This window comes from Schistocerca nitens, chromosome 5 (genome assembly GCF_023898315.1).
Source record: "Schistocerca nitens isolate TAMUIC-IGC-003100 chromosome 5, iqSchNite1.1, whole genome shotgun sequence".
Lineage (NCBI taxonomy): Eukaryota > Metazoa > Arthropoda > Insecta > Orthoptera > Acrididae > Schistocerca > Schistocerca nitens.
The window spans coordinates 804806250-804823851 of NC_064618.1; the positions used below are offsets into that span (position 1 = coordinate 804806250).

The window sequence follows — 17602 nt, forward strand, 5'->3', positions numbered from 1 at the left end:
GGCATGTCAGTGGTATATCTAGGTGTCCTGTACAGAGCAGACAGGGGCCAGGGAGGATTCAGGCTGTTACACAGATCACATTAGCCAACAGGTTGAATGTGCAGTCTTTCACTGAAACTGATCCAGTGGGACACACTGCACATGTTTTGGGGTCACCTGCTTTGTCCTGTGCCAAGAGAAGTCACATGCAATACAGCAGGGGTCTATTAACTGTCAGCAGTTCAAATATACAATGAATAATAGTACCACTTAGGGAAATGGCAGCAAGCGACAAGAAGGTTCACTGGGTGCACACAGTGTGCATGCCAAGAGGCCCCATTCAACATTCTGAAGAGGCAATTCCGGCAGCCACTGAGGGAAGAGGGTGCAAACAGTTTCAGATTACGGTGCACGTCGGTCACACTCGGATAATTCCAGCAACTGGCAGAGGGGTTGACAAGACCTGGCTTGTGCACAGAGTTTCAACGAAGCTCACAATTTGCAGAAATGTCCCCAGCACTGCTTGTGGCCCCTCGATTCCTATTCTAGTGGAAGGACTGAACCGGAGACTTCAAAGATTCTTTGACAAGGCATGCTGTGACTTTGTGGACTTGCACCGCAGTGTTAAGAACTGTAGGGTTCTCCTAAATGGGTCAGGTGTGCACTACTCATGGTGTGTGGGACTCACATAAGGTCTTTCTTTAGATTAGGTGACTCTCCATTCAGTCCAGAAAATGACAGCTGTAGGAGACACAGAAGTATAAGTTGCAAAAGAATGGCCCTCATAGGCATTGGTATTAAAATTTTAGTGGTTAACTGCTGAAGTAGTCACAAAAAGTGCCACAGTTTGAAGCATTCCTGAAAAGCAATGAAGCTCACTTAATACTAGGTACAGAGAGCTGGTTGAAACCTGGAGTTAAGCAGTGAGATTTTTGGGGAAAATTTAAGGGTATATTAAAAGGGTAGGCTATTGGGAAATGGAGTGGCGTATTTGTCGCAGTAGACAAGAAACTTATATCCACGGAGATAGAAACTGAAGCTGAATGTGAGACTGTTTGGGCAAAATTCAGTATTGGGGATGGGCATAAAATGGGAACTGGGCCTTCCTATCACCTGCCGGACTCACCTTAAGATGTAACCATAAACATTAGAGAAAATCTAACTTCATTGTATTTAAGTTCTTCAATCACACTGTAATCATCAGTGAGGACTTTAATCATCCAACAACGAATTGAGAAAATCACAGTTTTGTTGTTAAGTGCACCACGAGACACCCTGTGAAACATTACTAAGCGCATTCTCTGAAAACTACCTAGAACACACAGTTTGAAACCCCACTCATCATGGAAATTTATTAGATATAATGACAACAAATAAACCTGGTCTCTTTGAGAATGTCGACATCAAAACTGGTATCACTGATTTTGGCGCAATTGTAGCAACAATTATTAACGAAATACAAAGGATCACTAAAACAAATAGAAGGATAAATGTTCAGAAAACTAGATAAAAAAAGCATTAGAGACATATCTCAATGAATAACTTGAAACTCTCAGCACAGGGCAGAACTAAGCAGAGGAACTAAGCCTCGAGTTCAAAAAAACAGTTGACCATGCTCTAGACGGACATGTACCTGGTAGAACAGTCATAATGGGAGGGACCCTGGATGGTACACAGTCACTGTAAAGAAACTCCTAAAGAAAGAGAGACTACTGCATAATAGGTGTAAAACAAAGTATAGGATTATAGATAGAGATATGATGATGAAAAGCGTTTTGCTGTCAAAAAAAAGCACTGCATTAAGCCTTTAGTGATTACAATAGCAGAATACTGTCAAATAATCTTTCATAAAATCCAAAGAAATTACAGTCACATGTAAAAGCAGTGGCACCAAGGTTAGCATCTAGTCATTTGTGAATTAGACAGGAACTGAAATTGAGGGTAGCAAAGCAACAGCTGAAATGCTTAACTCTGTTTTCAAATGTTCTTTTGCAAAGGAAAACCCAGGAGAATTGCTCCAAATCAACCCTCATACCACTGAAAAGATAAGTGACGTAAGTGTTAGTATCAGTGGTGTTGAGAAACAGCTGAACTCAGAACACAAAATTATGCCCAGTAGTTGGAAGAAAATTCAGGTCATACCCTGTTTACAAAAAGAGTAGTAGAAGTGATCCACACAACTAATGCCCAATATCCTTGATGTCAATTTTTTGTAGAATCTTAGAACATATTCTGAGTTCAAGCAGAATAAGGTATCAAACAGAATTAGCTCCTCTATGCCAACCAGCATGGACTACGAAAACACTGATCATGCAGAACCCAACTCACACTTTTTTCTCTTGACGGACTGAAATTTTTGGATAAAGGCAGTCAGGTAGATGCAGTATTTACTGACTCTTGAAAACCATTTCACTCAGTCCCACATCTGCACTTATTGCCAAAAGTATGAACATATGAGGTATCAAGTGAAATCTGTGGCTGGACTGAGGATTTTTTGGTAGGGAGGACATAGCAAGTTATTTTTAATGGAGAGTCATCGAGAGAGGTAGAAGTAACTTCAAACGTGCTCCAGGGTAGCGTGTTGGGACCCTTGCTGTTCATGTTGTATATTAATGACCCTGTGGACAATATTAACAGTAGCCTCAGGCTTTTTGTAGAAGATGCATATACCTATGATGAATTACTGTCTGAAAGAAGCTGCTTACAAATTCCGTCAGATCTTGGTAGCATTTTAAAGTAGTAAAAACTTTCTTTAAATGTTCAGCAATGTAAAGTTAGGCACTTCACAAAATGAAAAAAACATAGTATGCTATGGCTATAACATTAGTGAGTGGAATTGGTCAACTCATACAAATACCTGGGTGTAACACTTTGTAGGGATACAAAATGGAATGATCACATAGGCTCATTGATGCGTAAAGCAGGTGGTAGACTTTGGTTTGTTGATAGAATACTGGGGAAGTGTAATCAGTCTACAAAGGAGATTGCTCACAAATCACTTGTATGACTGATTCTAGAATATTGCTCTAGTGTGTGGGACACATTACAAATAGGTCTTAACAGGGGATATTTAACATATATAAAGGACAGCACAAATGGTCACAGGTTTGTTTGACCCAAGAGAGAGAGTTAGTTAAAAGATGCAGAAGAAACTGAACTGGCAGACTCTTGAAGACAGATGTAAATTACCCCAAGAAAGCCTACTTACAAAATTTCAAGAACCAGTTTTAAACATGGACTGTAGAAATATATTACAACCCCTTACATACTGCTCACATAGGGTTCAGGAGGAAAGATTAGATTAATTACAGCATGCACAGAGGCATTTAAACAATCATTCTTCCAGCGCTCCACGCGTGAACGAGAAGAAAGCCTAATAACTGATACAATGGAACGTACCCTCTGCCATGCACTTGACAGTGGTTTTGCAGAATATAGAACACACACACACCAGCAGAAGAGCAAAGCCAAATGGTGAACAAAAAACTAAGATCTGGAATCAATCAGTGTCTCAATAGGACTGCTGAATGGCAAAGAACACACTGAGACCCAAAACCAGCCATTTCATTGTCTGAAAATAATTCCATCTGATTTTATTTCTTCTGAGCTTGCAGAAACAATTTAAACATGACAATATTTTTTATTCAAGTTAATCAAATTACTGAAATGGTGAATAAGTGAGATAACGATTTATGTGAAAAAGATTCATCTTCTTTAGGAGTGTAAACATGACATAATTTAGAGAAGCACAGTTTCCATGTATTATTGAACCATCTGTAACACCAAAAGCCTGTATCAGAAGCTCTCCAAATAACCTACAATTCTGAACAGCCAGCATATTCAGTTTCATATCATTGTGGTAACATTACAATTGTGTTCCTGAATACTGAGGACTCTCATCCTGCAAAAAATGATACGTAGTTCTGTTACAAATACATATTATTAACTTCTGGAAGTTTTATTAAATTTGTGAACTACATATTCAACATCTGCAATGAAAAAGAAATGATTTCATGGGGAATGTTTCATAGGAATAAAGGGAACTACAATCACAATTTAATGACAATCATAAGAAACCAATATTGGCCACTGTATTATACATGTCAAACTTTGTCCTACACAGAACTACTATGTTATTTACAAACAGTGTTAATATCTATAAAGTTCTTTATCAGTCTTATATTTACCAGTACTCATACAATTACAGTACACAGATTAACAAGAATTAAACAGTCACCGTGGAAAATGTAACAGACATAAAATACAGCATGCATCAGAAATGTTTCAGATAATGTTTTCCTGTATTCTTTTTTTCCAGAGAAGCTTCCAATAAAATGTTCCTGGCATCACGCCTAAAAAAGTTAGGATATCTTGGACAGAATTCCATTCTAATGTATCTCTTAGCCTATAGAAAGATTATACAGCATTTACATTTATCGGTCTTATGAGTTATCAATTTACATATCTACATTTTTTGTACACAACATACCTTCTCTACAAGCAAAATAAACTGATAATATCTTTCTAATCAAGCTTAAGCTTTTGTGCTCTTTTTTGGTATGCTAACTGATGAGAAAATGCAAGGGCATGACCACAAACAGTTTATAATACAAAAGCAAGATGAATAGCCCATCACCCAGTAGCTACAAGTAGCATCTATATCTGATCACTGAACTCACAGACTACACAAGCAAGCTGAAATCCCAGCCTGAGATGCTAGTGATGTAAAATGTGTATATTTGACATGAGGCCTCTCAGAATGAACCTTTAACTTCGATCTTATGGACAGTCATGTTAAATTTATGTTACAAAAATATTTCAGCTGCGTTTACAATTGGAAAACTTTAATTTCTGTGTAAATTTTATCAAAACTATACAAAACTAAATATCAAAAATGCGAACCATATGTCAGCATTTTCTAGCAAAGGTTACACGACTGAAATTTACACACTAGCATTGGACATCAGTTTATAACAAAACTATGCATTATGCATTTACTAAATTCCTATCACCTGTATAAATAATTTAAAAACCATATAATGCATGTAACATGCAGTAATGTCACTGAGTGGTGATTGAGTTCTTTGTAGACAAAGACACTTTTTTTGCAAAACACACATTTGTATAAAAACAAAAATTGTTATAGCAGACAAGAAGTATGTACCTAAGTAATCAGAAGTGATCGACCAATTAAGAGTTAAGTAGCACATAGCATATCACCAGAAACTACAGTAGTTTAGTTAATTGTACGAATGGCATCAAATAATTTACCCCGGTAACTATCAACTACAACAACAAAAAAATTAAAAAAAAGTCCTAAAGTAATCCTCTATGTGCCATAAAATGTAACATGCACTATGTCACTACTGTGGACATATTTGGAAAGGAAGATTACACATAATTTATAGATTTTAAGGGAGAAAATTAATCCTAGTAGAGCACAGGTAATATCTTGGCAGTCCAAAATAAGCAGTAACCAATATGGGCAGATCAGCAAGCCAATAACAAAATAAACTTATCACATTACACTAAAAGTCAAACATAACAACTTAAGTAAGGTTTAAAAGCAGTATGAATCATCAATCAAAAAGTTTAGAAAGATGTGGCAGAAATTGTGTCCTATGTTTCTCTTTTCATCTACTAATCTTATCCACTGTTACATACAAGGACTAAATCCATGTGCAAAATGTACTTCCAATAAGCCTCTGCAACTTATGAATCATGTGATACTTTACAAAAGTAATTCAATTTACAATGAAAAATAGAGCAAAAGATGGACACATGGGAACACACAAAAACATTAATTTCAAAACACACTCAGTTACTGACATAAGGAAATTTTATATATGACCTGAACAGAATAGGTTTAAGTGTCGCTTAAACAACCATGATATTCCTTAGACAACCTGACAATTGTCCAATAATAGACAAGTTGCACACTACTGGTAAGTGAGACAGGAGACCCAGGCAATAACATTTTACTATTCAAAGGACAAATAGTATAATTATGTTGGACCTGGCATTCATGGGTTTTTGTTGGTGCACTTAGTAGTTCAATACAGCAAGAATACCATGACAGCATGTGACAACTGCATAAAGCACTCACTGGCATACAAAAGGGTTGCATTAATTATTTCAACACAATGTAAGAATTAATGAAGACAGAACCAAAAGGCAGCAATCTCTTCTGAAGGAATGTTAATAGACTCTGGAAGTAGCAAATAATACAGTCATTATATGACTTATATATAGGACTGTAATAACACAGCTAATATATGTAGACTCATAAAGCTGACCAACAATTTTTAAACTAACAGTACTTATTCTCTCAAAATAAGAGAGAAAAGCAGCACGATAATAAGTAAAGAATGCTTAAAACAACACTAAAGCTAATAACAGCATTCTCTTCAGAGAACTAGAGAGGATGCACCATATACTAAAATGTCAATGTGGGTATTATCAGGATGAAACATAGTAATCAGTTACTGAAGATTGAACTTCTGCCACACTATTTAAGCACTCAAAAAAATTATACCTATTGGAGGCTGAAGACATAACAACAAGGAAACTGTTTCAGTTTTAGTATGGAGTTAAGCAAAACAAGACACAATTAAGTACATTTGCTACCTACAATTAATGCAATAGGTGTACTTTATGTCACATAAAAAATATTGTTGGGGCTAATTCCGCAATGTTGTCTTCTTCATTTACTGAAAGCGTTACACACACAAACACACACACACACACACACACACACACACACACACACACACACACACACACACGTATTCAACTGGTCAAAAGAAATTACTTACCCAGAAATGTTTCAAGACTTCTTCATAACGTAAACAAGCTTCGTAAATTTATACAAACCACAATAATGTGGATATACAGAATTACGATCTTAAGAAAAAATTCTGCACTTCAAATTTGCTGAAAACTTAATATGACTTTTAAAAAGGGGCAAGTGATTATTTTTCCCCCCTCAACAAGTCAACGACACAAAATACAGATGAATTGATTTGAAGAAAAAAAAAATACATATCTTATATTAAAATACTATAAACAAGAAAATTCCATATAGAGATTTAACAAATTCACAAAGAGGCAGGTGACTATCACTTAACTTCAGGAGGTGTAACTCTTAAGTTGGTGAATAGACGCACATGGAAATAAAAAAGAAATTACCAAAAGATGAAAACTCCAGGTAAGAACATCAACAATGTACGAAAAGACAGATTGCTGCTTACTGTAAAGAAGACACATCAAGTAGCAGACAGGCACAATTAAAACACACTTACATGTAGCTTTCAGCCACAGCCTTCATCAGTAAGAAACACACACACACACACACACACACACACACACACACACACACACACACACACACCAAAAGCAAGCACACATCACACACACACGACCGCAAACTAAGGCATCTCGGGCCTGAATCAGTGTGTGTGTGTGTCTGTGTGTGTGTGTGTGTGTGTGTGTGTGTGTTTGTTTGTTTTACTGATGAAGGCTGTGGCTGAAAGCTATACGTGAATGTCTTAATTGTGCCTGTCTGCAACTTGATGTATCTTTTTTATGGTAAGTAGCAATCTGTCTTTTACTACATTGTTAAAAAGAAATTACCCCTACTCTTCAGAACCATATGTTTTCAGATACCTGTTTCTTCACTGCTGCTTCCTTTCCTTAACAGACATTGATCTGGGTTGTGATTTCTCCCACCCCAAAGAAAAGAAAAGAACCGTCTCTCCAACATCACTCAGCTTTTCCTTTTTCCCTGTTCTTAAGAAGGAAGCTGTGGTTCCAAAAGCTAACAGTGATGGCTGTATGTACTTTTATGTGTGTCTATCAGATGTTTCAGGAGTTGCACTTCCCAAAGCTAAATACTATCCAATTCATCTGTCTCTTTGTGAATTCACCACACATCAATATCAGTACTGAAGATGATAATGTTTGAATGCGATATAGTCAATAACTTACTGAAATCATCATTCCTGTATGTTGTTCCTAATACAGTAAAAAAAACACACATTTGCTTTGTAATAACAAATACAAATTTTAGTTCAAAACAAAAGAGTACTAAAGGAAATATTTTACACAATCTGTGAACTGTTCATTTCTTTAAAAAATTTAAGAAAGATCCATTAAACTTTATCTGCTGTCCAACAGTCAAAATATTTTTTTCCCATTATACAAATGGGCACTGTACTTCCTTCAATAGTAAGAAAATTTGAATCAAAAAATTCAGATCTATCCAGGGAATGACAATTACATCATCACACCAGGAATCTGAACCCGAAGGTAGCTAGTAGAATGTGGCCTCATGTGAAATATACATCTGCATTTCAAACTTATGACGTAAAGAGGATGTCAGTTGTTACATCACAGTCCATTAAAAAATTATCAGATATCTCAATTTTATACATTAATGTCAACGTATAGAGAATGTTTTAAAATCCAATATGATGGTCAATGGTATAAAATTTTATTTATTATTCAGACTTTTTAACAGTAATTATAACAGTCTTAATATTAATGATTTTTTCCATTTAACAAAGCAATTTGATTTTGTGGCTAGGAGTCAGAAGCTTTAATATACTAGAAAAATGTCACATTACAATTACATATCATTACTCACACTCAACAATAAAACAAAAAGGATTCACAAAGTCTCTCTCATACAATTATTCCTCTGTTTCCGATTTTTCAAGATGAGTAAATACTATTTAATCATCCAAGCACTGAGTCATTTGAAAATAATTGAACATTTACTGGAAGGCACACAGTCAGTTTACCCATGACAAATAGCAAATTTAAATTTTTGAATATTCCTGTACATTAAATAATCATATTTTTGCAATTTCTGAATACAGAGAAACATAAAAATCAAATTTCTAAATTATATCTTGACACTACAATTTACATAATCCACACGACATGAATGTGAAAATAACTTCCAGTCAAAATTTGAGACAATATGATTACTTACAATGTACACCAAGAAAGTTTTTTTTTCGTGTTTTAATTACAATTGCCCTTAGTACGTTCACCCACACAGTCATGCAATGGTCCAAAAAACTTTACAGTTGTATGGTTATGTGCCATTTGAGAGCTATTACATCTGTAGTTAAGGGTAAGTGCATAAAACAACTAAATGCACCCGTAACTGTTGTCCTTTGTTCATTTTCTTTAGGTAAATGAGCAAACAATCATTACAAATTTTAGATATTCATATAGACAACTACAATTCCATTATGAAGGATAGATCTTTTCAGACACAAATTATTATAATCCAGAATTTATTATCAACAGCTTGTGAATAATCAACAAAGTGAATGTCCAAGAACACAAAGCACTGACACGGGATGAGGCAAGGCCGTAAGTTACATTACAAGAATTGTCTGATGCTATGTCAGTTGCACAACTACTATCAAATTTAGGCAGTTTCAGTTTATACCAAAATAACACGTGTATAAAGCAGCATAACAGCTGACATAAAAGACAAGAATGAAACTTACTGTTTCCTTTTCACAAGCATCACTTTAATGTATTGCACAGTGAGGTATTATACGATGTACTATAATCTCCATTGTATAAAAGTTCTCTTGTAAAAATCTCTTAAACAGTAAATTAACCACTAGCCTCTGACTCCAACCAAATCAAATGCAACTTTTTGAATACACAGAGCAAAAAGCTCACTATACATTTGCTGCTGTGTTAAATATTATCATTTTCAGTCTTTTTGAAATCAGTCTATGTCGATCATATTGAGCAGTTAGTATATTCATTGCCCTTTAAATAAAATGTTTCCGGTGCAATTAAAACAATTTCCCTCACTCACACTTCACTACCACAGTCTTTTTAGTCACTTAGGACAGGAGGTACACAACTCAAGTCTGGGATATTTATGTGTGAAGTCATTGTACTTAACTTGCAGGTAGGACCACTAAACAACACTGATCAGTTTTTCTTAACTTGGCACACACACTATAGGATCTTGCTGGTAATCTCTGAGGAGTTGTTCTTCATTAAGCAAGGTAGGGGCACTGAAGTTTCCATGGTGGTATAGTACTGACTGTATGATGAACAGCAAAGCTGGAGTTTCTGGGTGGAAAACAAAGTCATACATACTGAAACTATTCTTCTGCAATCAGAAGGCACTTCATTGACTTTTCTGTTTCTGCATTACAAAGTACTTACACGCTGACTAGTTGATTCTCTCAATGATACACAAATTATTTTTAACAAATATATCATTTACATGTCATTGGGTATAACATAAAACTCAGTACCTCAGTGCACAATGCTAAAAGAATTTTCCTCAGGACAGTAACAAGGGAAACATGACAGGAACATGGTTTAAAGTGAGTTCTTCAAATTGAGATCTGTTGATTATATGGACAGACTGAATTGTTCAAAACATGTGTATCGAAATATATAAATTGTGGAATATATTGCGCATAGTGCTGTCTTAATTTATATATGAAATATTCAGTCAGATGGTTGGTGAAATAACACCAAAAATTTCAGTTCGCTTTTAACAGTCTACAATGTATGAGAAAATTCAAGTCAGGTACAAAGATGTTTCATTCTAATGCATACATGAGAGTAAAAAGGTAATTCCCAAAACTAAAACACTTATGCAAAGTACAAAATTCCATACTACAAAAATAACATAAAAATGCAAAGTCTTTTGCACCAGTTCTTTCCTCTTGCAAAGATAGAGGAGATAAGCTGTGCTATATAGTAAGTAATGACATTGAGCAGATATATAATGATATAATGTTATTTCTCTTTTCTCCTTTTTGGGTTAGGTTGTTACTAACAAACTATAACAGTTACTTATATCCAATGTATGTATATTAAGTCAACTCATTTTAATAAATGTTCAGTGTCAGTCAGGTATGCAGTCAATGTGGGATTACACATCCCACTTACTTCAAAAATACTGAGCTGATACTTTTTGTAAACATTTTAGCCTTTTCTATAAAAATGAAGTCAATGTACTACCTACTCAGGGACGAAAGATAGTAGAAAGAGGAAGCAATAATAAAATTTGTGGCCCCAGATGTGTTCCCGCTAATAAAAATATCATGGCATGTAATGCTTGCTAAAATTTTGAAACGGATGTACCTCGTTTATGCATTTCCAGAACATGGAGTTTCATTCTTCAAAGTATCTGCATTATCATGATGAATCCAGCTCATGTTTGAATTTAAGGCTGTACAGAATTTAAAGTTATAAGGTTTTATATGTTCAATTGTCATACATGTTGCCTACAAAACAATGTTGCAAAAACTGGCCAATATCAACCAAACTTTCCTTCGTAACTACACAGAAATCCCTGAGTGTTTAGAATCACTTCCTTGAAATCATAAACTGTGTATAAACTATTATTTACTCTGATGTATGCATAAAAAAATTCACAAATTTCACCATCCACCCATGATTCCAGTGTGGTTTGTGATATCTATTATGCTTCACACACCAATATCTTGCTTAACATTACAAATTTTGATTTTATTACTATGTATATTATAATGGTCTTCTTTGAGGTTGTTCAGCAGTATCTGGTGCTTCTTATGTTGTTCCTGAAACAGTGAAATATATTATTAACACATGGGAATCTTGCTAATGCTATAGTACAGGTTTTTATTACTTGCAGAAGGGTTGTAATCTAAAATTAGTACAATGTCTTATCAAAGAATAATGGTGGCACATTACTTCTGACATTAAATGTTATGTTGTAAGCTGTAATTTATACTTTTTCTTTGCTAAACAAATACGTGTATGGAAACAAGTCAGTCCAGATATTTTATTCCTTCCCCTACTTTTACAGATTATCATGAACAAACATTAACTTTCTGATGGCCTATAAAGAATTATCCACACGCCAAAAAAGTCTCACAACATACATAAATACAGGAAATGAATTTAAAGCTCTCTAAATGTGATAATCACTAATAAGTCTTGAGATAATAGAATTAATAAAAACTGTATTGGGGAGCTCAAGTATCACAGTAAACAAAAATAATGAATTATCTAAATTTTGTGTCAGTAAATTGCTGTTTGCGATATAACAGAAAACACTGCGCACTTTTTAAATACATGGACAATGTATTCATTCGACAACTCACAGGAACAGTACGCATGAAGCAACAGATGAACAATAAATACTTAGTTTTTGGGGCTTAGGTAATGGAGACAATTACACTTAAGTCCATGCCACCTGCAGAAAAATTATGTCTAAGACAATTTATAAGATCATGGAAACCAAAACAGCCTGTGATGAAAAATTTTTTTTATTCCATTCAATAACTATTTTTAATCATTACAACCATCAGACTGATCTAAAAAAGAACAGATGTGCAAATTCAAGAGTAAGATCTGCTACATAAAATAGACAGGTGATAACCTTTTCCATAAAAGTTACATCATTATTTACATTTGAAAGTAAGAGTACTATTAATATGTAGACCGCAATCTCAATACATAAAAATGAAACCATTATGGGATACTATGTTAGGTATCACAGATGTCCCTTGAAACAACTGACCATTTAAGTGGATGCATTATTTATTACATCTCGTACTGTAGTTTTTTCAGTAATACGTTCTATGAGGAGCTACATAGACTTTCTTAATGATCTGAAGATAGATACAAGATCATAAACACAATGGGACCAGGCATGGACATGGTGAGAACACGGTAGGGCTGTTAAATGTAGTCAGGAAATTTGTGAGGGGGGGGGGGGGGGGGGGAGGAGAGTAAGGAGAGATTTAAAGAAGAGAAAACAGACTAGTGGGAGTGTCGGTGAAATAGAAGGCTGTGTAGTGCTGGAATGAGAGCAGGGGCAGGGGTTAGATAGGTGGAGGACAGGGTTTAGTCAAAGTTAAGGCCAGTGGGGTTATGTAAATGTAGGATATACCACAGGGAGTTTTTCCAACTGCACACTTTGCAAAAGCTGGTGTTGGTACAAAGGATACAGATGGTGCAGGCTGTGAAGCAGTCACTGAAGTGCAGCATGTTGTTTTGGGCAGTATGTTCAGCAACCGGGTGGCCCAACTGTTTCTTGGCCATAGTTACTTGGTGGCCATTCATGCCAACAGGTAATTTTTTGGTCGTCATATCTACATAAAAGCAGCACAGTGGCTGCACTTAGTTTGTACATCACATGACTGTTTTCACAGTTTGCCCGGCCTTTGATAGGTTAGGCAATGCCAGGGACCGCAATGGAGTAGGTGGTGGTGGGACGATGTACGGGACAGTTCTTTCGTCTAGGTTGATTGCAGCGATATGATCTGTGAGGCAATAGATTGGGAGCAAGGGTGGAGTTGGGACAGGCAAGCATATTTTGCAGGTTTGGTGGGTGGCGGAATACCACTGTGCGAGGGGTGGGAAGGATAGCAGGTATGATATTCCTCATGCCAGGACGCAACAAGAGGTAGTCAAAACATGGTGGAGAATGTGACTCAGTTGCTCCAGTACTTTGTGGTACATAGTCATGAGGGAATTGCTCCTTTGTAGCTGGGCAATGCGAATGTGGAAGGTGGGAGGTGACTAGAGAGACAAGGGTCAGGAGATGCATTTCTGTACAAGGTTGGGAGGGTAATTTCGGACTGTGAAGGCCTAAGTGAAACTTTTGGTATATCTGTAGAGGAACTGCTCATCATTACAGATGCAAAGGCCCCAGCTGGATAGGCTGTATGAGAGGGACTTCTCAGTATGGAATGGATGGCAGCTGTCGAAGTGGAGGTTGGCTTGATTTGTATGGAGGTACTGATGTAGCCATCTTTGAGGTGGAGGTCAACACTGAGGAAGGTGTTCCTGTCTGTTTACCATACAGTGTCTCATTCATCACTTACTGATGCCACCTCCCACTACACATTAACATCCCCAATGCCCATGGCCTTGCCACTACTGAACATTACCTTTCCCAATGCCCAACTGACTCCAAACACACAACCTCCTTCCTGATCACCATGACCAATTATATTCTCTACCACAATTACTTCACTGTTGATAGTATCACATACAGACAAGTCTGTGGAACAGCAATCAGCACCAGGATGGCACCATCCTCTGCCACCCTATTCTAGGTCATCTAGAGGAATCCTTACTAACCACCCAGAATCCCAAACCCCTCACTTGGTTCAGATTCATTTACGGCATCTTCCTGATCTGGACTGACAATGGGCCGGCCGGCCGGTTCTAGGTGCTACAGTCTGGAACCGCGTGACCGTTACGGTGGCAGGTTCGAATCCTGCCTCGTGCATGGAAGTGTGTGATGTTCTTAGGTTAGTTAGGTTTAAGCAGTTCTAAGTTCTAGGGGACTGATGACCTCAGATGTTAAGTCCCGTAGTGCTCAGAGCCATATCAATGGCAACACCCTGTCAACTTTCCTCCGGAACCTAAGCACCTTCTGTCCCATCTGCTTCACCTTGTCCAACTCAACCACACAAGCCACCTTCCTCGATGTTGACCTTCATCTCCAAGATGGCTACATCAGTGCCACGATTCATATCAAGCCAACCAATCATCTGCAATAATTGAACTTCACCACCTGCCACCATTCCATACGGAGAAGTCCTTGTCTCTCCAGTCACATATCACCCCCCACATTCTCACCATCTAAGCACAAAGAAGCATTCCCCTCATGACTAAGTATCACCCAGAACTGGAGCAACCAAATCACATTCTCCACCAGAGTTTCGACTACCACTCATCGTGCCCTGAAACGAGAAATATCCTACCTGTTAACCTTCCCACCTCTCCCACAGCGGTAATCCACCATTGACTGTACATACACTATATTGTTGTCCATCTCTACACTGCCCCTGCTTCCAACCCCTTTCCTCATGGTTCATATCCCTGCAATAGACCTAGATGCAAGACCTGACCCATATACCATTCCACCACCACCTGCTCCAGTCCTGTCACAAGCATCACCTATCCCACCAAAGGCAGGGCAACCTGTGAAAGCAGTCACGTGATCTACAAATTAAGCTGCAATCTCTCTGCTGCTTCCTACATCGTTATGACAACTAAGAAGTTGTCTGACCAAGAAAATATGGCCAAGAGACAGCTGGATGATCCAAGTTGCTGAACATGCTGCCCAACACAACGCACTTCACTTTAACAACTGCTTCACAGCCTGTGGCATCTGGATACTTCCTACCAACACCAGCTTTTCTAAACTGCGCAGGTGGGAACTCTCCCTGCAATCTATCCTGCATTCCTATAATGGCCCTGGCCTCAACCTACACTAGTCGTTGTCCTGCATCGACCATCCTCACCAACCTATCTTCCCTGCCCCCACATCAGCACTACTCAGCCTCCTTTTCTACCAACGCATCCACTAATCTTTTTCCCCTCCCCTATTTTCTCCTTTTCTGCCCCCTGCCCTTCCTCAAACTTCCCAGCCCCACCACATCCCCACTACACCTGTCCATTCTCCCACAAGCAGCACTACACTTTCTCCCACCCCTATCCTGCTATTCCTCCCCGTCTCCACCCCAGCCACCTCCTTAACCCCACCACCCATAGATGGCTTCTCCTATCAGGGGTAGCTGGCCGTATGCAGTGCATCCCCCCTAACCACAGACAGTGTCCGTGTATCCTTAAGTTGTGCTTGTGTGAATATGTGTTTGTTTTCTACTTTAGAAAAGGCATTTTGGCCAAAAGCTCAAATGGATAGCTGCGTTTTTGTTGTGCCTGTCTGCAACTCAACATCTCCTCTACATGGTGAGTAAAAATAGATAAGGCTCACATGAACTCCAGTGCTGTGGCAATAACGAAATCATTTTCTAAGTATAGAGTCTTATATCGAAAATGGAAATTCCCAGATAGAGCAAAATATAAAATACGGGAAAGGCCATGATTCACCTATAGAGGATCAATGCATGGAGCACAATAACACTTTAAGAAGAACAACATTTACACTAGCTTTCAAGCACTAACTCTTTTTCTAGAAAAAGTACACAAAGTTACACATACAACCATGCAGGCAGCTATACGCACACTCCCCTGGTCGAGGCAAGACTTCTGCTGGAAAAAGAACTAGTGCTCAAAAGCTAGTGTGAGTGCTGTTTTATGTTGCCTGTTTCTGTGCTCTGTGCAACAATCCACTTTAGGTTAGTGGTAGCCTTTACCTATTTTACGTACAGAGAAAGCAGGCAGCCAAATTAACATACCTATATCAGAAGAATAAGGACAAATTTGGAATAGAGTAATATCAAATACAGTAGTATTTCTTAGTTCCTTTCAGTGATTAACCTGCATAAAGGGGGTACACAGACGTACCCAATTTTGTTCACAACTATAATGTTTGTTTACTGCAACAGCATTGTGATAAGGGGATTTAGACTTTTTCCACAGCACACAGCCATTAAATCAGTTGAAAATGTAGGCAATTTCCTCACAATCAGCACATTAATTCACATCACAAAACTCATATTATGCACTTCTTGACTAATGATGCAGATTTACAGTTCCCAGAAATATGCGTAAATGGTCACACACGAAGTGAAATTCTCTTAGTAAAATTCTTTGATACTGGACAGACACTAACTTAAGTGGGCCTAAAATAGCGAGAAGGTGATCAGAAAATACACAGTTACCTTCCCACTTAGACATTTATTTTACTATGTTCAACAACATGAATCAAAATAGACCAATAAGCCGCCGCCACCCCCACTCCCCCAAACTCAGTTCTTTAAAGAATAAAACTCCGATCTTTAAAACCAGCTTCACATGTTATCACTGGATGAGTACAGACTGAATAATTCACACTATGTTTTAAGAAATGTGATGCCATATCTCCTGAACTTTGTGTCATACAATAACATAATTTTGCATGTACAATCAGTGATATATATGGATACTGCCTCCAAACTGTTTTGCAAATACTGTTAGCAGTAAACTAGAAATAAAACAAAATGGCATGCCCGGTGCTGAAGTTTTACTGTACCAACAGCAAAAATGTAGTAAGTGACAAGCTTTGTTCCTTTCATTTTGTGGGAGGTGGTATTGAGAAAAAGTTTCATAGAGGTTTGAAATTATGTGTGAAGTTTGTTGTAAATCACTAAGTGCTCTCATCCTCAATTAATGTATGAATATAGTCTGTGAATTTTGTATGCCATGAGTTATGTTGCCTCAAGAGATACACACAGTTCCTAATTTTAATACTTGAGTTAGTGTGCTAAGCTTTTAAAATATGATTATAGTGTTTCAATTTTTTGAATTTGACCAATAATTATATGAAATACTGGATAACAAATTTTTGTTGCTCCTGGAAGACCTGCAATTGGGACTGTGTACAGTTTTAGCTGTTTAGTGATACAGATCACCATTCAGCACAGAGGAGGCACTGCACAGCAGACGAGCACATACAGAAGTAGGCTGCTGGATTAAAAAATCCAGCAGTCTACAATTGTGCCTTTCTGTTGTTCAGTGCCTCCTTTCTGTAGTGAACAGCACTCTATCATAATTAATGGTGTTATTGCACCCCAATTTTCCACTGTTTGATTTCACTACGGCTGCCAAGCATCAGAATTGTTAACAGATTTCAAGGATATCTGCTTTGTGTTTCATGGACCCCGTTTCTAGAGTAATGCAT

General features: G+C 37.5%; 1 protein-coding gene across 1 annotated transcript in view; it reads right to left on the reverse strand.

The window, feature by feature from the left end:
• Window positions 1-3930: 3930 nt before the first annotated feature.
• LOC126259219 (uncharacterized) overlaps window positions 3931-17602 on the reverse strand; it is a 1236031-nt gene continuing 1222359 nt past the window's right edge. Inside the window, exon 15 of the mRNA XM_049955827.1 lies at window positions 3931-11576. Coding sequence (XP_049811784.1) covers window positions 11546-11576 — 31 coding nt within the window. The 3' untranslated portion in view covers window positions 3931-11545. The remainder of the gene's footprint in view (window positions 11577-17602) is intronic.